General features: G+C 31.5%; 3 protein-coding genes across 3 annotated transcripts; 1 reads left to right on the forward strand and 2 right to left on the reverse strand.

The window, feature by feature from the left end:
* The first annotated feature begins 238 nt into the window (after positions 1-238).
* On the forward strand, positions 239-8,627 carry LOC101505374 (exocyst complex component EXO84B). Its single transcript, XM_004507473.4, has 7 exons — positions 239-681; positions 1,290-1,387; positions 3,260-4,292; positions 4,765-5,280; positions 6,387-6,575; positions 7,933-8,069; positions 8,185-8,627. The coding sequence occupies exons 1-7, from the start codon at positions 529-531 to the stop codon at positions 8,345-8,347; spliced, it is 2,289 nt and encodes a 762-aa protein (XP_004507530.1). The 5' UTR covers positions 239-528; the 3' UTR covers positions 8,348-8,627.
* A 2,374-nt stretch (positions 8,628-11,001) lies between these two features.
* LOC101505706 (uncharacterized) lies at positions 11,002-15,310 on the reverse strand. Its single transcript, XM_073370242.1, has 8 exons — positions 15,108-15,310; positions 14,748-15,003; positions 14,254-14,383; positions 13,658-13,775; positions 12,453-12,544; positions 12,262-12,331; positions 12,056-12,142; positions 11,002-11,526 (listed from the first exon to the last, which is right to left on the reverse strand). The coding sequence occupies exons 1-8, from the start codon at positions 15,207-15,209 to the stop codon at positions 11,434-11,436; spliced, it is 948 nt and encodes a 315-aa protein (XP_073226343.1). The 5' UTR covers positions 15,210-15,310; the 3' UTR covers positions 11,002-11,433.
* A 1,545-nt stretch (positions 15,311-16,855) lies between these two features.
* On the reverse strand, positions 16,856-21,027 carry LOC101506228 (D-3-phosphoglycerate dehydrogenase 2, chloroplastic). Its single transcript, XM_004507476.4, has 5 exons — positions 20,210-21,027; positions 18,735-19,111; positions 18,523-18,633; positions 18,333-18,428; positions 16,856-17,823 (listed from the first exon to the last, which is right to left on the reverse strand). Exons 1-5 carry the CDS (start codon positions 20,844-20,846, stop codon positions 17,152-17,154), a joined length of 1,893 nt encoding a protein of 630 aa, XP_004507533.1. The 5' UTR covers positions 20,847-21,027; the 3' UTR covers positions 16,856-17,151.
* Positions 21,028-27,316: the final 6,289 nt, after the last annotated feature.

Below are 27,316 nucleotides of genomic sequence, written 5' to 3' on the forward strand. Positions count from 1 at the left end.
TTTACTTATATTTTTTAACTATAAAATAATAATTTAATATATTTTAAATGACATGACATAAATTATATAAAGTAGAATCATTCAAATATATTAATTATTATAATTAAATTATAAAAATAAAAATTTATTACAATTTTATATATATTAGTCACTCTAAATTGACGATGTTTAAAATATGATATATTATATTTTTTAGTTGAAAAAATAATAATCGATGAGCTGGTTTTAGCAAAATTTTCATCTTACCGTCACCGCTTCGTTAGGGATCAGGGGAAAGAGAAATTGAAACGAAAATACCAATCACCTTTTACCAAAAATAAAAAATAAAAAACCAATCAACCAACCCAACAAACACCGTGACCGTGACCGTGTCTTCTCTCTTTCTTCTTCTACCTTTCAGTTAACCTTCTTCTTCATTCTTATATTTCTAGATTCGCGCGCGTGGATCTTTCTACTTCATTTCAATTTCGTTATTTTTTAACCCTAAACTCACTCCGTTATCTGGTGTTCTGTTTTGAGTGAGTTGTTATGACGACGGTGAAGTCATCGTCACGGTCAAGAGCAACGGCGGCGAGTGTTAAAGAAAACGGAGTTAAGCTTGAAGAAGGTCTCAATCCTTTTAAGTCTGATAGATTCGATGCTGAGTTCTACGTTCAGTCCAGTTGCTCTCTAAACGACAAGGTGTTTTTTATGGTTTTACTTTACCGTTTGATTTCCATTTCCGTGATCCGTTGTTTCTTGTTCTGATTATGTACTTTCGTTTTAATCCCTGAGGTTGAATTTGTGTTAATTTCTTGATGATTGCTTCACAACTTAATTTATTATTTTGAAATTAATTAATTAATTTACTTATATTGATTAATCAGAAGTTTAACTATATATATGCACATGGTCGAAGGTGTATCCTGGTGTTTGACACTGACACATTGATTAAATTCAATTAATTAATTTTCTCAAATTATAGTGGATGTAGCGGATAGCACTGTAGCATAGTGGAATTTGAATATACTGTTATTTTCTAGGAAACACAATTGACCCCATACTGATCCTTTATCAATCCTGTTATTAATAAAAATCAGAGTTTGAGATTGTGTCTAGTTGATAATCAACTCATTATACTGGCTGAACAGGGAAAGATTTGTATTAACTTATTATCTAAGTATCTAATGGTGAAACATATTATTGGGTATGTTTTGTTCACACCATGTAAGGAGAATTTTTCTTGTCCTTGTATGATATATAAAATTTTCTAAATCAAAATTTGAGTTTTGTATCTCTCTTTTTCCCAGGAAATTAAGCAGTTATGTACATATTTAGTAGACTTGAAGAAAGCTTCTGCTGAGGAGATGCGCAGAAGTGTCTATGCTAACTATGCAGCCTTCATACGGTTAGTTGTGTGTTAGTTTGTATCAGTTTTTGGAAATTTAAACTTGTCCTTAAACTAGTAACTAGTGAAGGAAGAGATTCAAGGTTCTCAAGTCAAACCGATTTTTTGTAATTACAATATTACAATATATAAACATTTTGTACTTGTGAAGCAAAGATGTTAAGTACATACATGACTGAGGCACACAGTAAGATATACCCTTAATTTATTAAAATGAACAGATGATAATACAATAAATTAACATAGATGGTGAGATAGGGGCATGGGGTTTTAGGTACTGTGTGTGCGGAAAATCTACGAAGCCTAAATACTTGATACAACAACACAAGTGTGATAAAACACAAATACAAGGATTCTTCAAACTCAAGATATGATGTGGCCTAGATAGATATATTAACACAAATGTATGACAAAAATATACATATGAATGCATAATATTTGTAAAGAGATGTTGAAACTTTTTATTTATATATGTAGAATATGCAGATGATGATCACAATTTACAAAGAATACTTGTATATAGACACATCTTTCTCTTGTCCATTTCGAAATCAATTTTTTTTCCTTGTATACAACTATACATGCCACAAATGTATTTTTTCCCCTAACCAATGTCAAAATGTTACCAAAAACACCGATAGTTCTATTTAAAAGAATTCTTGACTCCATTCAAGTGCTTACGAATTCCGTCTAATACAATTTCCATCCCCCATTCTCACCATTCAAAGAAGCACAACTTCTAAGTTTAATTCATCAAGGGATAACGCTACCAGTTCAAGTTGGTCACCACCACCACCACTATTAAATTGTTCATGTACATCTCCCCTAATGTCCCACAATCGCATGTCTCCTTTTTTATATTCTCAAAGAATGAATAAAGGAGTATGTAGTGCAATTCTGGTCATAGTATTATAGAGAACATGTGTTAGTGTTGCACCTGCATACAATACCAATGTGTACAGTACTCCACTACTCCTTTGATACCTATAAAGGAGGAGTATTGTACCCAACTACACATATTAGTATCGGATACAGGTAATGTATAAAATTGATACTTCAGCAATTTATGTTTTTCGAAATTGTTTTATCATATCATATTTATAACATTTAACAACAAACGAACAATGATTTTCATATTTGAGGATGTGAAGTTAAAACCACTTCGTATTGCCAAAACCCATTCTCATTTGAAACTTGCGGCTTCAACCCATAATTCCATTGGTGGCCCTTCAATTCAAGATTTTCTGCATTTAAATTTCCGTATGATAGAATTGGATTTGCTTGAGGCATGTGGATAAACCAAGATAATATATAAATTCAGCCCTTTAACAAACATAATATCAATGGTAAAGTGGTGCTCAGCCACAGCCCAGTTTTTTATTTTACTTCTTCTTAGGTTAAGTATTTTGAGGGGGAAGAAGAGGGGAAAAAACAGATTTCAACTGTTCAACCAATCAAAACACTGGTTTGCATGAGTTATATCTTGTGATGCTTTACAAATTCTAAAATGTCCTAATATTTTAGCTTTGTCCTCATATATCATCAAATAAATATATTATCAGTATATGATTTGCCTGAGGGTGTTGAGCATCTGATATTTCTTAATGTGATTTTATTTATGAGAAGTATCTCCCTGTCTGTGGTGTAAATCTGGGTGTGGCAGTTGGGGGAACAGTTCACCTACCTTGTTCTTTTTGTACATCGGGCTATAGAAAAAGGTTGTTGCAATTATTTTAGCTGATGTATTGTATCATTAAATTTTTTTGGTAAGTTAGTAGTCTATTACAGCAAAATTATATTAATTTTATTTAGCCGAATTATCATTTATCATGGGTCATGTTTTAATTAAATAAAGTAATATTTTAATGTCAGAACTTCTAAGGAGATATCAGACTTGGAAGGTGAGCTTTCGTCTATAAGAAACCTACTATCCACTCAAGCTACTTTGATACGTGGTTTAGCTGAAGGAGTTCACATTGATTCGTTATCGATCTCCGATTCTGATATTTTTTCTGTAAATGGTACACTGGATTCTGAAGATAAGGAAATATCAGACCTGGACAAATGGTTAGTTGAGTTTCCTGATCTTTTGGATGTACTCTTGGCTGAAAGGCGAGTGGAAGAAGCTTTGGCCGCCCTTGATGAAGGAGAGCGTGTAGTCTCTGAAGCTAAAGAGATGAAATCTCTCAACCCATCTTTACTTCTGTCTCTGCAGAATTCCATTACTGAACGTAGGCAAAAATTAGCTGATCAGCTTGCTGAAGCTGCTTGTCAGCCCTCCACTCGAGGTGCCGAACTTCGTGCATCAGTTTCAGCCCTAAAAAAACTTGGAGATGGTCCTTATGCTCACAGCTTGCTACTCAATGCTCATCTGCAACGATATCAGTATAACATGCAAAGTCTCCGACCATCAAACACCTCATATGGAGGAGCATATACAGCAGCTCTTGCACAACTGGTATTTTCTACAGTTGCACAAGCTGCAAGTGACTCAATGGCTATTTTTGGCGAGGAGCCAGCTTATACTTCTGAACTTGTGATGTGGGCTACAAAGCAAACAGAGGCATTTGCTCTTTTGGTAAAAAGGCATGCATTAGCTTCATCGGCAGCTGCAGGAGGTTTAAGAGCTGCTGCAGAGTGTGTTCAAATAGCATTGGGTCATTGCTCATTGTTGGAGGCTCGTGGCCTGGCTCTATGCCCTGTGCTTTTGAAACTTTTTAGACCTAGTGTTGAACAAGCATTAGATGCTAATTTGAAGCGAATACAAGAGAGTTCTGCTGCTATGGCTGCTGCTGATGATTGGGTACTCACGTATCCTCCTAATGCTAATCGGCAGACCGGTAGTACAACAGCATTTCAACATAAACTAACAAGCAGTGCCCATCGCTTCAATTTGATGGTCCAGGTTAGAATTCAGTTTTGGCATAATATTGATTTATCTCATGAAATGGTGTTTTGTTTGAGAAATAGTGATATAAAAATTGTTGGGGCAGTGTGAATAGTTCTAAAACTAAGTGTAAAAAATATTTGTTATTTTGATTTGCAATGCGAGTTTTTTCTCTCTTTTAGTGAAGAATTTTATAGTTATAGATGGTTTATTTCAGTTCATTTTATATAGAATATCCACCGTTTGGTCTATGAATTTTTCTCAGTTGCTTTTTCATTATTCTTATATGGTGTGTTTATAACATTTTGAAGTTTAACTTAATGAGATTGAATAAATAATTGCCTTCGTCCTGCAATACAGAGCTACTCACCTGGAAAATTTAATATTGTTTTACTCTATATCAAGTTATTTTCCATGTTTCTCTTGTGTAGCTTTAGTGGTTCTATATTTCCAATTCACTTTAAACTGGATGTTCTGTATCCTTATACAGGACTTCTTTGAGGATGTAGGACCACTGCTTAGTATGCAGTTGGGAGGCCAAGCTTTGGAAGGATTGTTTCAAGTATTTAACTCTTATGTGAACTTGCTTGTAAAAGCACTACCGGAATCAATGGAGGAAGAAGAAAGCTTTGAGGATTCTGGAAACAAAAATGTACGAGTGGCTGAGACTGAAGCCCAGCAGATTGCATTGCTTGCTAATGCCTCATTACTAGCTGATGAACTACTTCCACGTGCAGCTATGAAGCTCTCCTCCCTAAACCAGGCTCCCTACAAGGATGATAACCGTAGAAGAACCTCAGAAAGGCAAAATCGCCATCCTGAACAAAGGGAATGGAGGAGACGACTTGTGGGTTCAGTTGACAGGTTGAAAGATACATTCTGCCGTCAACACGCTTTGAACCTGATTTTTACAGAGGAAGGTGATAGTCGTCTTACAGCTGACATGTTTATAAATATGGATGGGAATGCAGATGAAGTTGAATGGGTTCCATCTTTGATTTTTCAGGTATTTTTGAACCTGACTTTTAAATTTAACATTGCCATTCTTGTGAGTTAGTTTTAAAGATTTTCAGATTTTCAGATTTTTCTGCTTTATTGTTCATTCTTCATTGGAACTTTGGTTTTCTTTTTTCCTTTGCTGTGCATAACTAGTGCTTGTAACATCTCCTCTCTAACTTCTCTTTTTGGGGGTTATATATAACAAGGAGAAAGCTCCAGAACCTGATTCTGTAGTGTCACATGGCTTTTGATTTTAAAAATTACAGAATTATACAGTAAATTGGCGATCTCTCTATATTTCTAATTCTAGAATACCTTGTCCACATTTTCAAATGTTGGCTATTTTTTTGGAAATCTGTGAAGTACCAAAACGAATAACATTCATTCATTTATTTATTTTGATATAAATCATGAAAACAATATGACTACAGTTTCACTTACTGAAAAGTAAAACTCTTACAGGCGTTGACTGGCTAGCTGAGTACTTAAGTAGTGTTATTTCTTAATGTATAAATTATGGAATTATTTTATTGTCATAATATAACTCCTATGGTTCATCTACCAAAAGAAATATTACTCTTTCGGTTGTCCACATAAGGAAATAATAAATAGTCTCGTTTCCTAGCTACATATCAACTTTTTAATCATCAGAGAAGTCATAATATGTGCATTATAGTTGAGTTTTACATGCTGGCTCCATCTATATCTCCTGTTTTTTTTTTTGGAGTGGGATAGTTGTGATAAAATGCAAGAGTTTTAATATTGAAGCTCTTCCCATATCCTGAGGTATTACATCTTCATACAGATCGATACGGTCTTCCGATTTACTTACCTAAATGCTAATCATATTTTAATTTGATATTCAAGAAGAGTTCATACTGATTTCTAACTTTGAATATCTTAAACATATCTTCTATAACATTGCGTTGGATATTGGATGAAAAAACTATTGCTCTTTATTATAAATTGTATGACAATGTTGGTCTTTCTAATGGGTTTTTTTCTTTTCAGTGTTAATAATCTTTCCTTTTTTCTTTCTAAAATCAATATGGTGTTCTGCTTATGCTTCAATTATTATTCAAGATCTGACAAAACTTATATGTCATTGCCCAGGAGCTTTTCATAAAACTGAACAGAATGGCCAATATAGCAGCAGATATGTTTGTAGGGAGGGAAAGATTTGCTACATTGCTCTTGATGAGACTTACAGAAACTGTTATTTTGTGGCTTTCAGAAGATCAGAGCTTTTGGGATGATATTGAGGAAGGGCCAAGGCCTTTAGGTCCTCTTGGTCTACAACAGGTATGACATTGAAATTTGTTCATTTTTTCATAAACAATCTTCTGTTAGTTTATGGTTTAGTGTTGTCAAATAGCCGCTATAGTATAGCAGAAATTGATCAAATCGCTATTGCTCCGCAATACACTATAAGCTATCTAGTACAAAGTGTTGTTAAATAGCCGTTATTGTGACACTTTAGCACAATAGCATAGCAGAATTTCAACAAATTGCTATTTTCTGCGATCTGCAATTGACAATACTGTTTTGGTTGCTGAAACAAGTATTTGAAACCCAGGTACCAAATAGGACAGGAATCTATGCCTTTATAAGAAAATCTGAAGAGGAGAATTTTACTTGAGAATACATTTTTGTAAGGCTAGTCTTAATCACTTAGAGATCAAAGTACTGACTGACCTATCCTAATAACCAAGCAGTGTTTCGAACATATTTTTTTTTAAATGATAAATATTCTGATTTAAATGTTTTCAAATAATTAATTGAAAGCATGCAAAAAAATCCAAACTAAACCAAAATTTAAGCCACGAAAATAAGTTACAAATAGCATGTGTAATTATAATCCATTCCCAATAATAAACTTGACTTTTTATTCTTGAGAGTTGTGATTGAGCTACTCTTCATACGTAGACATAGCCATTTGTCTTCATTTTATAAAACGTATTTTGAACTTTCATATAAAGTCAAATCATTGTTATTTTCCTCTTCAATTACACATTTTAATCAAAGGAGAGAGTTAACCATCCTTAATTTCTTTAATTGATACTTCAATACTTTTTATTCACATTAGCTATAATGGGATATTTACAATTCATTAAAATAATTTTCTCTGTATTAAAACTACCTCTGAAATTTTCCAAAATTAAAAGTTGGAAACATCTTCATTATATTTTAATTTATTACCATTTTACATATTTTTATTAATTAAATTTATTTATTTATTTATTTATTCATTTCACATAAATACACGTGAAATGCATAGGATATTTGTCACATTGCATTTATATTGTAGCGATATTGTTCTTATATACAAGCATATCCAGTTATCAAGCACATGGAGAAAGAAGTCAATCGATGCTAACCATTCAGATTATAGCCGTGCTTTCAAAAGTATTGTTAGAGCTCATTTATTTGCATATTGGACTTCAAATTCTATCTCAACCTAAATGAAAATTTGTCCTTGTATTAGTGATATTTTAAAAATGTCTGTTCCAACATTGCTGAATGTATTGCTCTTTAGATCTTCAAACGGAGTCATGATTTGCTGATAGGGAAGATCAATAAATGCAAACTTTTGCTTGAAAGAACATTGTGAACTGCAAAGTTCACCACTGCAATATAATTTTATTTCCTATTTGTGCAGTTCTATTTGGATATGAAGTTTGTTGTGTGTTTTGCCTCCAATGGTCGGTATTTGTCAAGGAATTTGCAACGAATTGTCAATGAAATTATAACGAAGGCAATGGCGGCATTTTCTGCTACAGGGATGGATCCATATAGGTAGGCTCTGCAATTTTGTTCTAGCCAATTGTGTTAGCAATTTTTTCCATTGAAAATTGTGGCTTTGAACACATTTGCTCTCTCTTTAAGAGTCTGATATATCTTTTGTTTTCAGGGAACTTCCTGAAGATGAGTGGTTCAATGAAATATGTCAAGATGCTATGGAAAGATTAAGTGGAAGACCAAAGGAAATAAACGGGGAGAAGGACCTTAACAGCCCTACTGCATCTGTCTCTGCGCAATCGATTTCATCCGTCAGATCTCATAGTAGTTCCTAATGCATAGTTTAATCCCTGTAAATTAGTACAGTCCAATTTATCATGAAATTACTGACAGATTATTGCACTCATTAACATTGATCCCTTTATTGCTTCTCCTATTGTTTCTTTCTCCCCTTGCCATCCCCTTCATTTTTGTTTTCACTCATTTTAATGGGGGGATAACCTTGCATTTGTGTAGATTAATTGTCCATCCTGTCAAATTTGGCCTTGCGTTTGTAAATGCTTGCAGACTCGATTATTTGGTTCGTATTCTAAAATAATATTTTTTTAAAGTGTACTCCGTATTCTTAAGTTGCCATTCTTGCACAATTTTTAATTTTAACTTGAATGTTTTCTTGCTTGATACCGTTTAGTTTTTTTTCTAATGTACAAGTATGTGGTTTCGAGTAACTCTTGTGTGGTAACCACAAATACAAATTATTTTTAAAAAAAAATTATTAAAATTTAACGATAGTCGATAATACTCATCAGAAATAGTAGTTCATGACTTTCATCATTTTTATGAATAAGACGCGATCTGATTGATGTCTTGATTCAATTTAAGATACATATTTATTTATTTTTGTATTTTTAACGACTACGTTTAAAAGACGATGTTTGTGATCGTTGAAATTTTAAATATTTTTTAAAATTGATATATGGTAGAGATGAAGTCCATGTTAGATTTTTCATACATATATATATATATATATAAACTTAGTCTTCTAATGCCTTTTAACATTTGACAAAAATACTCTAAAACTCAACGCGGTTGCATAGGAAAAAAAACATTAGTGTCTTTTGTTAACGAAAAGAAACTTTTACCCTTGATTAAACCAAAATGACATCCTCTAGATATACTAATTGTGCTGGAAAAAGTGACTCTTGAGCTGGAGTACAAATCAGTAGTGAACAGTATTCAGGACCACGATGATGATATTATGTTACCTCTCTACTAAACCAAGTTCAGTTCAATTGGGAGATACACTAACGTAGCACTGCATAAATCAACCAGCGTTTGCATTTATAGTACTCTACACACTTTTGATATAACTTGCATAGCTGATCGGTAAAATGTAGTTTTACCCTCGTCAATTGTTTTAGACTAACTTAATTCCTCAAAAGTTGATAATATTTATCTTGTCTAAAAAACATATTATTATATTTTAAGACAGTTTTAAGTAATAAACCATTAATTAGAGGTTTAGTTTAGACATTTTATAATAAATTGAATTAATTTAAATTATTTGTTAGCAAGCTAGTTATAAACTCGATTAAAAATAAATGAATCCAATAAATACTTGAAACCTACATGCTCTCACACTTTAGGCAAACACTCAAGAATAACTAGTCTTTCATTGAAATAATAATATTTGCTATGATGCAGTAAAGGTTTGAATAAAATTCACGACGACGATCAGTAAAGTCTTGAAATACTATATAATACAGGCTCGCTAAACTATGCTGATTAGAAATTTTACTGCAAAATCAAGATGCTCTTCTAATCCCCCACAATTCTCAGCATTTAAACGAATTCTAAGATCCGACAAAAAAAAAAAACTCAATCCGGTTATAAAAAAATTAGATTAATAATTTACCAAAAGCTTTTCTACACATTTTAAGTAAATATTGGAGGGTCACCAAACAGTTGATAGCTCATTCTTTGTAATTGTTCATTAAACTCGCACATTTGTTCATTTTTTCAGATTTTTTTTTACCATATTCCAGCTTCCGATAGTGTAAACTACATTGCCAGACCCATTGAATGTCGATGAACAACCTCATTTTTTAGCCCCAAAAAATAGATATGAAGTTGACATTACCACAATAAGACCCAAAATAGCTTTTTTTTACTAGAGTCGATTGGAGCTTATAGTTCAAAGCAAAAATTTAAAGAAAACAGTTTAAACTTATCGATAGCAGGATGAAGATCCCACAAAATTAGTCCATTATCCTCTAGATTTATTAATTAGCTAAAAAGTCACTTCTACACAAATAAAACCTTGACAAAGTAAATAGACATCAAATTCTTGCACAGAATTAACATGCGCTGTTTATCAGACCTAAAATTCAATGGCTGCTTCACTTGATATCCAACAGAAGTTCCAACCAAATTTGACGGCAGTTTACCTTACCCCATGCAAATAAAAATCACCTGCAACAATATGGCAGCAGCAGTAATGGACCTTCCATTATGAAAGGAAGCTTTGTCATATCGAAACCCTGTATAAATCAGACAACATATAACTCCGGAGATTCTTTTAAATAGCTTTAACTTCCGACGCTTTAACATTAATGCTCTGATGATCAAATAAAGTCATGAATGACGGGGTGCTTATAGTTTGAAAATTCAAACAATCCTCCAATGCAATGGAGTGTACTTTAGAAGACAAAATACAAGTTATATTTGGTGATTTAAAAATTAATAGAATCAATTTTAAGAACTTCATAGTTAATTGCATTTTTGTTACAATTTCAACCATAAATTCTCTAATCACCAATTATAACACCATACTTTATCATCTAAAGTACGCTCACAGTTCACAGAAACTAAATTTTAAAAACAGGAGGCTAAAAATGCGGTGTAATGATAATGGTAATGAGAGTGGAAAGAGTTGCAGGACCATTGGTTTGACATCCTAAATACTACATACCCTAACCAAGCCGTGTCATGAAAACAAAGCAAACATCATCATAGGATGTCATGTCAAATAAGGAACACATGAACCTAAAGTTGGAAGCATATACGAATGTCTGCTTAGATAAGCATTCCTAATGCCAATGTATACAGAAACTACAATGATTATAAAGCACACAATTCAAACAAAATTAAGACCCATGCACAGCTTCTACAAATGATAAGGTCATCTAAACACCTATGAAAGTAATCTGGGAACCAACACATGCTGCCAAGAAATGCATGTCTGATTAGTATAACATAGCCAAATGTATGAATATGATGCCACTGTGCATTCATCCACATGAGCAGGGATGATAATGGCGATGACTTGATATTCAATGGATGCATGTAACAGCTGCAAGATGCATCCTATTATGAAGTAATATTGGTTGGAGCATAAAGAACAGAGTACATCCCCTTCAAGCTACTGATAAGTCAATGCTACTGGAGCTCCATTGGCACCAGGAACAGCCATAGGGAAGTTGCCATCTTTTCTTTTCCCAAATGGATTTTTGGAATATCTGCTAAGAAGTCAAGAAAAGTACAAAAGAATTCCTTTCCTACAACAGAATGGAGAAATCACAACCAATTTTATACCAAGTTGAATGCATAGTATGATTTTTTTTTTAATGCATATTGAGAGATAAGAAATGGTAGCAAGAATCATGATTCAACAAATATGAAGCTTGAGCCTTGAATTTACTGCATAGTTTTGACCCAAGAAGCACTAATACTTGCTTTTTGCAGTTGTATCTATATCAGCTTATACGTTGGAAATGTATGAAAACAGTGCAAGCATACATGCTGATGGACAGTACATTAAAATACCATGATTCCAGTACCATTGATGGACAGTACATTAAAATACCAAAGCAAACATACATGATACATTGCAATCAGTGCAAGCATTTAAGAGAAAGCTTTTCATTTAGTCCCCAGTCATAAAGCCACACATGCTGGGTTAATTGGAGAATGAACATGAGCGGAAAAAAAATCAAAAGAACCAAACTTCAAATGCTTGATAATAAAAACAAAACAAAAAAAGGATATTGTATCCGCATGCCAACTGAACCAGAACTTGGGATAACAGCACCCTGCAGATTGTGGTGCACATTTGTAGCACTATTCACATCCTGCAATAGGGTTATTGAATACCAAACTGAGAAAATTGTGAATAAAAACTCAATACAGGTACTAACGTAATCATATTTCAAACAATAAAAGCCACAATTATGAACAAAAGTTTACAGACTTCAAACTCAATGAAGCAAACTGTATGCCTCTCCTGCCTTAAAATCTTCATTTGCTTAAAACCAGGTTGCCTGCATCAGAAAGTCAAGTTCAACAGACTAATCACATATCTGAGCACATATCTGAGGCAGCATAGAAAACACTATATACACTGAACAGAAGAGCCTGTGTCAAAGGATAAGATGTACATACACACTGAAAAGGCCCCTCACTTCTTCCTCATTAATGTTCTCTCCCAAGTTCCCAATAAACAGGGTGTTGCAAGGAGGGTTATCTTTGGTGTTCTGTACAGAATAATAAAAGTTAACACACTGCATTACTTATCTACTCCCTCCGTCTTACAACGAGTGTTACCTTAGCAACAAAAAAAAAATTGTCTCAAAATTAATGTCATTCTCAAGTTTCAATGCTACTTTAATTATTTTTTCCTATACTACCCTTCAATAATTACTATGTGCACAACTTACAAAGCATTATTGTACTTTATATTGATAATAGTGAAAAACTCACCAATAGTTAAGATGGATAGTTTGGTAAAAATGAGTTCTCTCTTTCTTCTAATTATTACATTTCTAAATATGTGTGCAAAAACCTTAAATGACATTCATTGTGAGACGGAGAGAGTATCATTGATAAACAAAATTAATGAAGGTATAAAGAACGTTTACAAAAAAACAGACAAAATCAAGCCAGCGGAATTGATCAAATTAAACACCAAAAACATTAGATAACAGGGAAAAACAAGCATAACAGAAAGATAATAAGTAAGGTAAAACCAATTAAGAATACACTTGAAACGAATAAAACTTCTGTTTTACCCTTTAAACATCATATGTTTTCCTACACGATGTACATGACACATTTAAACATACATTCGGCAATTTAAAGGTATAAATTAATGTAATCTTGCCTTCATTAGTAGTTAAAACTGTGAACTAATCTCTAAAATATGATTCTAAATCCGAGCAGTCCGAGCATAATATAACAATTAAGTGAACAACACATCCAACAAAATCAAAGGCAGTTGCTTCCCCTCCCATTCCCATATTCCCTTTGAAATACAATTTTAGAACACTTCCATTCCCATTAAAGATTTCAATTCTTCAAGGCCAGTTCATGAGTATAGTAACATGCAGATAAATTACGTGATTAATTTCTAACAGAAACATAGTAATAATATATACCAACAAGAGAAGAGATCAAGCCCTTTTCAACCAAAAGAGAAATTAAACAAGCAAACAATACAGAGGTTATTGCTAACACAAAATTCAAAAACTCCATCTTCCCTTTATATAAAATATGAGCTCAACATTGCACGCGAAGGAATAATGATATAATAACTGATGGGAAGATAAGTGAAACCAAAGCAGCATTAACAGTTTATAAGCTACTCTCACCTGAACTGGAACATAACTGCTAGGCGCTGCTATAGACACAGGAGCAGGCATCGGTACTGGTGCAACAGGATAGCCTGCATACGGATCATATGGAGGAGGAGGCGGTGGAGCCATATATCTAAACCATAAAATCAAACAAACTTTAAGTTAATAACATAACATGGAGGAACAAACAAAAGAAAAATCTTATAATCCTCGCCGTGATTTTTAAGGAGATATATCATATCCTACAAAACAGTGACATAAACACGAACAATAGACACAATACTGACATGTCAACACCAGTAATCGATGTCGCCAATCGCAGGTAGCGGAAAATAGCGGATTGTTCAAATCCCGCTAAGTGCACTATAGTGTCACTATTTGACAACACTACTAAATGGTCTATCACATAACAATAGCGATTCATTCAAATTCCACTACGCTATAGCACTACAGCAGCTATTTGACAACACTACCAGTAATAATTTTATAAAATTAAATGTAACCGCATGTTTTCGGTGTCAGACACCCTTGTATTACAATCTGAAGTATCAGTGCTGTATATAACACATCATATATATATATATAGGCAGTGTTTGTGTTAGTTAGTTTACCCATGTGGTCCCCAAACAGGTGGTGGTGGGGGATGAAAAGGAGACGGTGTTACATAACCAGTATGTGTATAATCCCCAGCTGTTCGTAACCGTTTACTTTGATCAAAAGCAACTGCATCAGCTCCTATGCCTACCAAACAAATCGAAATAACTAATTTATGCATATAATTTACTATGAAAATTGAGTTTAAATGTAATGCACTAATAGTATAAAACAACTTTCGACTGTCATCCAATCAGAACCATTCAATCTGCCGCATCATATAGAACCGCTTCGAAACCAACTGCACTAAATTATTACTGGTTGTCAATGTAAAACCATTCCAATTTTATTAGTTACACCCATTTTATTTCCGGTTACACCAAAGAAAATAATATTTCATTATTTGGGTGTAACTGGAAATAAAATGGGTGTAACTAGCAAATTTGAAATGGTTTTACAGTGACGGTGCATCTCATGAAATTTTCAATTGAATTGAATTGAATTGAATTACCTCTTTTGACGAATAGATTTTTCTTGGCCATCTCAGTGTGAAGGACAGACTTAGAATCAGGATCAAAGAGCATATCTTGAAGAATGTCTTTAGCAGCAATAGCTTGATGAGGAGAAGAGAAAAGAGCAAAGCCCATGGGCTTTTCAGCTTTGAAATTCAACTGAGAAGCTTCGAAACCAGGTAACCATCGAAGAAGATTCTGAATTTCTCTCTCTTTTACATCTTCGGGAAGTCCCGTTATAAATATCGTTCGAACCTAAATCAAAATCGAATTACATTGCATTAAACATGTTTAATTAATTAATTAATCGATTCAATTGGAAGTAAATGAAAATTGATGAATGAAGTGAAGTTAGTTACCTCTTCGGAGGAAGGAGAAGGAATGGCGGTAGGTTGAGGAGGAGGAGGAACGGCGGCGGGTGGCCATTGTTGGTGGTAAGGGTGGATGCCGGTGCCAGCCATGAGAATGAGAAATTACGAATGAAACCCTAACCCTATCCCAACACCACTCACCAGTGAATGAATGAATCTGGTGTCGAGTTTAAACATTGCAAATTCAGGATATAAACTCAACTTCATGCTGCACTTTATTATTTTTAATTTATTATTATTATATATATAAACTTAACAATTAAAATTTTCTGGGATTAACTTAACAATTTTTATCCATGTTTGATCGTTATTATTGTAATTGCCTAATTTATCTTGTACTCTCCATTTATCCTATTTGAAAAAAAATTATGAGGGCAATAGGTATGCACTTGCAGTAATTTTATATTGTGGTCACTAGTTTTATATTGTAATTTGTGGTCTAATAATAACTGATTATTTTATTTTATTTTTATGGGTATACTGTAATCACTTGTTTAGGAAAATTGTTTTTTACTTAATTTAATTGAATGTAAAAATAGTTTATTGTATCTTTTATTCTAAAAAATTATTACTCTAAAAATAGTCACTTTTAGTTATATTTTATTTTACCAATTGTACTCTATATGCATATTTAAGTAAAATTATAATGCTTTTTCTTTTATTTATTATTTTATTTTTATTTAATTTATGTGAAATGGTCATAAAAGTACTCCTATTCCTTCTCAAAATATAATTAAAAATTAGTAAATAAATGTATTTAATTTAAATTTTGAATCAAATACATTAATTTTATTTAATTAATTTTTGTTTATATTTCATATGAATTGAGTGTCATATATTACAACAATTTTTACTTGAAAATAACTTTTATATATATAACCATCTACAAATAAACAGATTAGTCGTAATTGATTTAACTGCTATTAAAACTGATTTTAAATAAATTAATTTTGTAAAAATAATTTTCATTAAAAATGAGTTAAATGTAAAGTGATTATCTTTAGACTCAAAAGTTACAATTTAAATTTCAAGTTAGAATCAATTTTACTCAATTGTACTCAAAATATATCAAAATCAATTTTATTCCCTAGAACTGATTTTGGCTACTTCAAAATTGAAATCAAACATATATTTAGTAGATATAAAAATATCGATATGAAGGGGTCTGAATTAGAATTTAAAATTCTCCACCTTTTTATATTTAAATTGTCATGAAAGACTATCTTAAAAAACACAAAGGACAAATCTCGTACAATCAAACTTACAAACGGTTCATGCAATTTTACAAACACTATTGAATTTATAGCTCTTTATTTCTATATAATATTTGTTTGGTACATTCCTAATCAATACGAAACTTCATCGGTCACACCTTAGATAACAGAAGCTTGACAAAGAATCAGCAAGTGACATGTAAACATAAGTTTTGACAAATTTATTAAAGAAATCATCAAAGGATGAAATTGAAAACAAAATGGATTGCTTCTTTCAAGCTTATAATTATGTGAGCTGGTTCAAGTTGGTACATCACATTATGATTCTTACCTAACTTTTCACTTTCAAATAATTACACTAGTTACTAGTTTTGCAAGTGTGAATAACTCTTCAAATTTCATTTTGCAGTGTGTTTGGTGAACTTGCGTTGTCACCTTGATTTCATCAAATTCACTGTAATTCCAAAATTGCAATAACTCAGATAATTTTTTTATGTAAACAACAGTAACAAACAACATCAATTACAAAAGACAAACAACAAATAGTGTTTACATATTTAAAGCTAGAAAAACATAAGTTTAAACCATGATACAAAATTCATACCCAAAAAAGAACCATGATACAAAACTTATAGCAGAGGTCACACACTACTAGCTGATTTTATTTTCAGCTAGTTTTATTTATTCTCTACCATCCATTACTTCATAACATAAGCTATCATTTTCCTACTACAATACTTCCATAAAGAGTACAAAATTAGACTCATTAATTTTCCCCCCAATCAATACCTATATATATATTACTTATGAATCAACTTCTAAAGCTTGAGAAACACAAACTCCTCAATAGCAGGCACACCTCCAATATTCTCAAGAGCCTCCTTATTTGGTTCTTCGTCGACACCGATAGCCATAATAGCTTTCTTACGACGAGATGTTCTTCCGACACTCATAAAACTCACATTCACATTCTGTTCACCTAATATGTTGCCAACAAGGCCAATCATTCCAGGCTGATCTATCTGTCTGCACAGAATCAGATTCCCTTCTAAACTCACATCCACGCCGAATGATCCGACACATATAAGGTGAGGTGTGCCATATTTCACTTTTCCATCAATGCTTATCTGACCACTCTCCGATACAGCACTCGCGAATTTGGACTCCACGTTTGATATTTGAATCTGGATTGACTCAACAGGTAGCTCAGGAGATGAATCAACAACAACTCTTTCCTCGCTTATGCGAAGGCCTTTTTGTTTCGCGATGTAATCAGCGTTTACAAGGTTGACAATTGTGTTTGATATTGGTTCAATGATGCCTTTTGTGATCATGGCTCGGAGAAGTCTAGTGTCGAGGTCGTCTGGGCCTCTAGCCGATCGGTAAACCACTTTTATAGATTGGATTCCGCTTCCTCCAGATACCAACTGCACAGCTAACCTTCCCAGCTTCTCAGCCAGCACAACATATGGAGCCAGTTCAGATAACACCTGATGCAATTGGCCAACAGTTATGACAGAAACAAGAATAAAACATAACCAACCGATATAAGAACACACAAAGACTAATATATGTTTGGTTCTATATTCGGAAGAGGCAAAATTGATTCCGGAGATGTAGAATTAATTTTAACATGTTTAAATGTTCTTAAGTAGAATTGATTTTAATTTGAAGTTAGAATTTGAAACTTTTGTCTCCATAAATAATTTTCAACTTAAAATTTTTTGTTCAACTCACTTTTACATGAATATATTCAAACATAAATTACTTTACATTCAACTCAATTTTAAACATAATCAATCTTACGGAAAATCATTTTTATCACCGCATAATCAAACACACATGGTCTGGCCTATGCAACTTATATCCACCAACAGTTCAACTCTAGTACTCCATAAACACAATTCAAGCATCACACTACTACACACATATAAATATAGGTACTATAATATATATTATTGGAATAATATGAAAAATGTTTTGCTTATTTTTTATTTACCTCAGGAGCAACCATAGGAGCATTGACAGCAGTTGCTGAAAGTTCACCATTCAATGCACCAACCACAGCCTCTGCTATTTCAATAGCCACACCCTCCTAACATATCAAATTTGGTGAGAAAAAAGAAAACTTGGTCAGAAGAGATGTGTGCTAAAAGAATAATAAGAAGGATATTAAAGAAAAACCAAACCTGTGCTTCTTTGGTGCTGGCTCCAAGATGAGGAGTAGCAATCACATTCTCATGTTGAACTAACTTACTGTCTTTGGATGGAGGCTCCTCAGTGAACACATCAAGTGCTGCCTGCTCCACATAAACATTAGAATAAATTGTTTATCCAAACATACTTATATCTTAAAACTTGCTAAAAATTGAAGAAAAAAAATTGTAGTAAAAGGATTAACCTGAGCAACAACTCCACTATCAAGAGCTTTAACCAAAGCATCTTCATCAATAACACCACCTCTAGCAACATTAATAATACGAACACCTTTCTTCATCTTAGCAAAAGTGTTATCATTGAAAACTTTATTAGTAGTTGGAGTTAAAGGCATATGAAGTGAAATGAAATCAGCAGTTGAGATTGCTTGATCAAATGAAACTAATTCAACACCAACAGCACGTGCTCTATCAGCTGGAGCATAAGGGTCATGTGCTATCACATTCATTCCTAAACCTTTTGCACGTCTTGCAACTTCTGATCCAACTTTTCCAAATCCCATTACTGCTAATGTTTTTCCAACCATAGATACTCCTACATACTTGCTTCTTAGCCATTTTCCTAACAAAAATATTAAGTTCTCATCAATCTCAACAAATATTCACAGGAGACTAAACTCATATATTTCACTAGAACGAAATATAAATAAAAATACATTTATATAAGATATATTAATTTTCCAGATATCATTTTTCTTTTATATTTTTTTTAAGATAGAGTATTCCATATAAGAAAAAAAAAATCACATGTTTGGTGTTCTAAATATTAGTAATTTTAAACTAATTTCACTTCTATAATTTTATTTTCATGTTATCTTTCAAATAATTTAAATTTAATTTTTTTATAATTACACTTAAATAATAAAAAATGCATAATTTTTTAAAATAGTGTAAGGTAATTTCTTCTGTTGATACCCTATGATGTATATTTAGTTTTACAGCGGAATTCGTAAAATCACGATGAGATACCAATACTGTTATTTTATAAAAGTTACACTTTATAACTTTTGCATAATCAATGTAACATTTACAAAATCACACGATTTACTATTATTTTACTGATCTATACTACAAAATCAATCATACACTTTGATTGAATCGGTAAGACAGATCCAATGTTTTTAAATTCAGCATTACGGTTCCTGACATTTTTGACAAACGCAATTACTGTCGCATATGCAAATAATAACATAACCTCCATTCATCAAGCAAAGGATCTAGCAAGGATCATAAACCACCATTTCAAACATTGGATATTTATGTCAAGCAAAAAGTCTCTTCCACAAAATTATAACAGGTAGTAACTGTTTTCCATAAATAGTATTATTAAATTATGCAGATCTAGAAAACCAAAATTACGTAGATCTAACTCCTTCATAGTGACAAAATATAAAATCAATGCATTTGTATTTAGTTCAAAATTTAGACCAGATACATTTACATACTTTGATCCAATTTTAAAAGATCTAGAAATTAATAGAAGAATTAATCATAAATAAAATTCAAATCTCTTGAAAGACTATTAATAAATTCAAGAAATAGAAGACACCGTTGGATCTTAACAACCGCAGAATCTTTAAACACGATAAAATACAAATATAATATTAAAATATAATATTATGATATTTTATGATAAAATCGAAAATAAAATGTAACGCACCAGCTTTGATGGAAGCATCAGCCTGTGAAACATTACGAGCCATGGCAGCAAGGAGAGCGATCCCATGTTCCGCAGCAGCAATGGTATTCGCTGTGGGCGCATTAACAACAAGACAACCAAATTCAGTAGCAGCTTGAAGATCCACATTATCAATTCCAACACCAGCTCTTCCAACAACCTTCAATTTCCCTTTCGCTGCTTCAAAAACTTTCCTCGTAACTTTCGTACCACTTCGTACAATTAAAGCATCACAGCTCGAAATTTTCTTGCAAAGTTCTTCCGCTGATAAGTCATAAGCACATTCCACGTGTCCCAATTTTCGTAACACTTGTAGTCCTGCTTCTCCGAGTTTCTCGGAGACTAGGATTGTTGGTTTTTGTGAGTTACCAACGACGCTGTCGTTGGTAACTGGGTGTGTTGTTTGTTTTGTCTGGTCAGCGGTTTTTAAAACACCGTTGACCAGAATGGAATTACGTGAAGTGGTGGAATTATGAGAGAGTTTAATGTTTTTGGGTATGGTTCCAAAAGTGTTGGAGTTTAGGAATGAGAGATGAGAGGTTTTTGAAGATTGTGAAGATGGTGAAGAAGAGAAAGTTGGTGAAGGGAAAATTGGTTTGGTACATGAAGAGGAAGCCATAGATGGATCTAATGAATGAATGATTAATTTCTCTGTTTTTCTCTTTCTTTGTGTTTTTCTCTGTCTTTTTTTGTTGAATGAATTTGGTTAGTTTCAATGGAACAAAAGTTTGAAGGGGTGGTGGGGTCTTTGTGTTGGTTGGTTACGTACAGTTTTTATGAACGATTATTAGAGGTATTCATTCATTTAGGATTTAGCATTACTATTTATAATATTTATAAATGTAAACCAATAATAACAAAGGAAGTGTTGTGTGGCAAATGTGGGGAGATTTTTCTTTAGCTTGAGGTTTTGGTGGTTGGTGGTGGATTTTTTTTGGGTTGGTGGTGGATTTTACTCATGCTAAATTTTTTTAATAATAATAATACCTAAATACTTATATGTCAATATAGTAGATAGATTTTTATTAGATTCATGTGTAAAGTTAATTTATTTATATAGATTGCACACACACACAAAATATTGATAGTATTATTGTTATAATAATATGAATTAAATAATTTTTTTTAGTAAAATAGTAGTGTGCTATTTATATACAAAGTATTTATTTGCAGTTGTAACAGAAAGAAAATAACAAGTTTAAAAATGAGTAACAAATTCAACTAATTTAGTGACAAACTAACAGTTTCAAGTTACAAAAGCACATAAAAAACTAAACTACATAGTGAAATGAATAATAAGAGAAAATATAAAGTCAAAACTAAGTAACTTCATTAGCCCCTCAAGCTAGAACCGAGATGTTAATGAGGTTGAGCTTGATCACAGTTGAGTGAAAAGAAGATAGATTTGATGCGCTGTCGCACATGGGTCAAATACAATTGATAAAATATAAATAGAGGTAATAACTCGAATTATTTCGCAAGAACTTCTGATATAATAATAATAACCGAATTGAAAGTTGAAATTAGAAATGAGATTTTTTAGATTTTTTTATTTAACAGATGAGCAAAACGTTTAATCCACTTATTCGAGTTTCAAACCTATCACAAATTCTATCAATCAGTTTAATTTCTAATTCGTGATCAATTCTTAAAGTATTTGTATGAATATCAGCAAGTTGAGCAATAGACGAAACTGGAAGTAGATGAATAGTGTTGGATTGGACGTTATCTCGCACAAGATGACAATCAAACTCTATGTGTTATGTTCGCTCGTGAAAAATTAGGTTTTTAGCAATTTGGATTGTTAATCGCTATCACAGTAAATCGGGATATGAGTATGGACAGGAATGTCAAGATCCTTGAGAATGTAGAGAAGCCATTGTATTTCACAAGTTGTATGTGCAAGAGCTTGATATTCTGCTTCGGAGGAAGAGCGAGAAATCACAGTTTGTTTATTTGATTTCCAAGAAATGAGGAAAGAGCCAAGAAAAAATTTAAAGTCGGTGATGGATTTTTTTGAATCAGGGCATGCTTCCTAGTCAATGTCTGAGAAAGCAAAAAGTTTCAAATTTGAAGAGGTTAAGAAGAAAAGTCATTTATCATGACAACTTTTGATGTAGTGCAAGACACAGGTAGCAACAACGAAGTGAGAATGCATGGGATTTAAAACAAATTGACTGAGTTTATTGACAAAGAAAGAAAGATTTGGTTGTGTATTAGTAAGGTATGGAAGGCGACTAATAATAGCACATTGCTATTTTATTAAAAGATATTATTCAATTCATATCATTATAACATGGTATCAGATGAAATAATCATTTTCCTTCACAATTCCTTCTTCTTCATAACATAACTTTTTCTCTTCTTCATACTATAACCAACTCCAGTTCTAATTCCTTTCTTCTTCTTTTTCAATGGTGGACATTATTGATTTTTCGCCTCCACCCCCACAACCACCATCACCTACTTTTCATCCAAATTGTGATCCCGCCAGCCCCTATTATATACATCTAAACAAAAACCCCTCTTTTATTATCGTCACTCCAATCTTGGACGATTAAAATTATCATTGGTGGACTTGTGCTATGTACATATTATTGGAGATGAAAAACAAATTTAGTTTCGTAGATGGGTCGATCAAGAAACTAGATTCTGAATATCCCAATTTTTTCGCATGGAAACGCTACAATACCTTGATCATTTCGTGGTTCTATCATTCAACTTCTCCATAAATCATTTCTAGTATCCTTTGGTTCGATGATGCTTCCTTCGTTTGGCAAGAACTCCGCAATTGGTTCTCGCAAGGTGATTATGTTCAAACAAGGAGATTTCTTTATAACAACATATTTCACAACCTTAACGAAACTCTCACATGAACTTTACAATTCTCTTCCTATCCCTTCATGCAAATCTTCTTCCAATGGTTGTTGCAATATTTTCTCTACTGTAATGACATATTGAAAGTATCATTTGATTCTCTATTTTCTTCGAGGACTCAATGCATACACTGCTGTTAATTCGCAAATTCTTGTTCTTGATCCTCGTTATCCTCTCACAAATTTTACTCTACGATCCTTCAACAAGAACGACAACTTCAAATTGGTCTTCTTTCCAAACCAACTGTTATAGCTGTCAATTCCTCAATTAAATCCTCTAAAAAAAAAGCAAAACCTAATTTCAAACCCAATGGTGGAAAACCCTCAAATTCTAGGTTATGCACACATTGTAAGAAAACCAACCACACCATTGATAAATGTTATTTTCTTCATGGTTTCCCTCATAGGTACCAAACCAAGAATGTTGTTCATAATATTGAGACCAATCCTCAAGATGCATCCACCAATTTTCTTACTCTTATAAAGGAACAAATTCAAAGTCTTTTGACTCTTCTTCCCCCAAGTTCCTCTGCCAATAAATCTCAAGTCTCAACCCTCATAAGCAACCATAACATTCATTCTGAATCCTTGGATACACGTAGTATGTAAGGTACATTTTCTAAAGTTTGGATTTTAGACTCTATGGTAACAAATCATTTTACTACTTATGTTATTTTTTATTTTTCATATCAATCTATTTCTCATGTTACTGTGAAACTCCCAAATGGACAATTGACTCGTGCTATATATAGTGGCACAGTTCCATTAACTGACTCCTTTATTTTGCACAATGTTTTTTATGCTCCCTTATTTTCTTTTAACATTGTTTCTTTAGTAAGCTTATATTATTCAAGTCCTGCAATTTATTGTTTTCCCATAATTCTTGTGTTATTCAGGAATTGAAAACATTGAGGATGATTGGTAATGTTATCCCTCCCCCACTTGTTTTTCTCATGTAAGCAAACAACATTCTTCTATTTTGCCTATTAGTTTACCTTTTTGTGATGTATGTCAATTTTCAAAGCAAAATAAATTATCTTTCAATACAAGTATTATTATTTCTAGTTCTAATTTTGAACGTTTACATGTTGACATATGGGGTCCCCTTGCTCCACCCTCTATGTTTCAGGTATTTTTTAACTATTGTTAACGATCGTTTTAGATTTACTTGGGTAAAATTAACGTCTGATAAGCATGAAACCATGAATCATCTAATCAATTTTATTATCTATGTTGATATCATGTTAATAAAATCATTCCTTTGATATCATGTTAATAAAATCATTCCTTTGATATCATGTTATAATGATATGAACTGAATAATATATTTTAATAAAACAACAATGTGATGTTTATATACAAGTATCTATTTGCAGTTATAACAGATAGTAAATAACAAGTCTAAAAACGAGTAACAAATTCAACTAACTTAGTGACAAACTAACAGTTGCAAACTACAAAAGCATATAAGAAACTAAACTACATAGCAAAGTGAATAATAAAAGAAAACATAAATTAAAAACTAAATAACTTCATCAATTATCTTCGATCATATATATATATATATATATATATATATATATATATATATAAAAGAAAAAAATTATATAATTACTACAAAATTTAAAATATATTTTTTATTTTACTAGAAAATAAAAGTTTATAGAAATAGATTCACTACCATCAAAACTTACGTTTACTACAAATTAGTGGGAGGAAGATACAATGACTCACATTTTAATTTAATAAGTTTGAAATATGAAGGATTCAACGTTCATCTAAAGATTTTAACTTGCTAGATATAATAGAAAGAAAAAATTATTAAAAAGTCAAAGTTTTGTATGTGAAAGATGTGTAAGAAAAAGAGCATTTCTATTTCTTAGGAAGAATTTACATAAAAAGATATAAGAATTGGAGTGTTTAACATGTAATACTTACAATTCTTAAATACTAGTGAGATATAAAAAAATATAAGAATTAGAGCATTTCTACGTATAGTGAGATATCTAGTTTGTTTGAATTTTTTGACCAATAATTATTATTTGTGCATATGATTCTTCTTTTTTTTTTTTTATACAAAATATGTCTTATAAAAATTAATATTTTCCAAAGAAAAAGGACAAAAATAAGTGAAGCAAAAGTTCATATGATTTTTTATATATTTTGTAAAATATTATATCACTCCATTAAAGTGTCTAAGCTACTTTACCATAGAAAATTGCTTTTGATTCTGAATAATGCTCTACAAACATGGTACTCCACTCGTTGTGATAGATTAGATTCAATTATTAATGAAGTGAAATCATTTCATTTATTGGCTCTGTCATTGTCACTAAAACGCATCTACCCCTTAGTCAACATTTTTATCATATTGCATTATTGAATTGATTATTTTTCAAGTTTTATTTTTACACAGGCTGCATAAGAATCGTGTTGTAGCAAGTAAACAACTATGTTAGATGTTATAATAATTATTAAATATATTAAAATTATGAAAATATAACTTTTGTTAATTATTTTAATTTTTAATTAATTATTTTAATTTTCAAATATATTTTTATTAATCAATTTACAATTTTAATATATTTAAAGACTATAATAATATTGTTTTGTATATTAACTATAATAACAGTGTCAGTATATTTAGAATCAAATTTGTTGTCTTTTAACATTTTGTAAAAAAAAAGCTTTTGTCTGAACATTTTAGAAGTGGACAAAAGAAAAGTAAGAAAAGTAAATAGTAGGACCACCGATGTACCATCACATCTTATAAAATATTTTAAGAGGGTATTTATATATATGAAAAATATTCCTGATAGATTTTGTAGGATGCCTTTAGCATTTATTTATTTTTTCTCTCCCAATTTTAAAAAGATTTTCGTGTCCTTTTCTTTTGGGAGGGGTGAGGTTAGGGGTTTGGTGAGACCATAGCACTCTAATTATTAATAGTTTTGGCCATGTGCAGTGTGGTAGCAAACCTTCGTAATGTAATTTTTAGTAGGTAAAAACATTATGTTTTATTTGAGTTTCAAGATGAGTTAATATCTTAAAAATTGATGATAATAAAATTTGAGTTGAGTATAGATTGTCACAACAATACTATTAAGAGTGGAAATAGATCATGTCAGTTTCGATTTTGAAAGTCTTGAGTTTGATCTATTATTAATTTTTTATGTTTAAGTTTAGCTTACAGTCTATTATAGTTTTTTGTTTTTTTCGGCATGACTTGAGTTTTTTAAAAGTCTGATCTAGTCTAAAAATCTATTTAAAATTTTTATTCACATTAAAACATTTAAATATATATTAAACAAAAACTAATTTTTCTAACAAAATACTTTTAAAAAAAATCTGAAACAAACACCCTTTAAACCATAAAAAATGATTTTTTTGTTTCAAATAATAGATTTTTTTCTGAAACAAACGCATCTATAATTACCTTTCAAACAAATCATCTTAAACAAACTCGAACATATTTAGTAATAATATTATTATCAACTTTGAAACACTTCTAAAGAGACTGCACCTATTTTATGCATTTTTTTAACTATTTTTTTACAAATTCACATATATTGTTTTGATTTAAGATTTATTTTTATTTATAAAATCTAAAATTAGAACAATTTCAATGGAGTTTTTAGAATATTTTTAAGAGATTTTACAAAGACTAACTTTACTAAAGGAATACAAAGAAAAAAGAAAAAAAAGGATTTTGAAATAATAAATATTTAAATCTTACATAGTATAATAATTATATAATAATATGAACGATTAAACTTGAAAAGAACAGAAGAAAAAAAGAATGAACGAATATGGAACAACTACTGAGTGATTGTCTAATTGATAGACTTTAAAACAGGAAATAATATTATTAATAAATAATAATATTAATAAATAATATATATATATATATATATATATATATATATATATATATATATATGTCGGTCTGTCAAATTTAATATGCTTTTTTTATATATGTTTGGACCTAACATTTTTATTAAATAAGTCAAACCATAAATAGGTCATACCATATGCCATTGACGAACAGCTTAACATATTCTCTTTCCTAAATAAGCGTTAAAAACACATTTTTCAACGTACTTTTTTTATTGTTTAAAATTTATATAGATTTTGTAGAATTAAAATAGGATCTATATAATTACTGAAACTTATGTAAATTTCAATTAATGTAAAAGATCGTATATTAAAATGT

Source organism: Cicer arietinum, chromosome 6 (genome assembly GCF_000331145.2).
Source record: "Cicer arietinum cultivar CDC Frontier isolate Library 1 chromosome 6, Cicar.CDCFrontier_v2.0, whole genome shotgun sequence".
NCBI lineage: Eukaryota > Viridiplantae > Streptophyta > Magnoliopsida > Fabales > Fabaceae > Cicer > Cicer arietinum.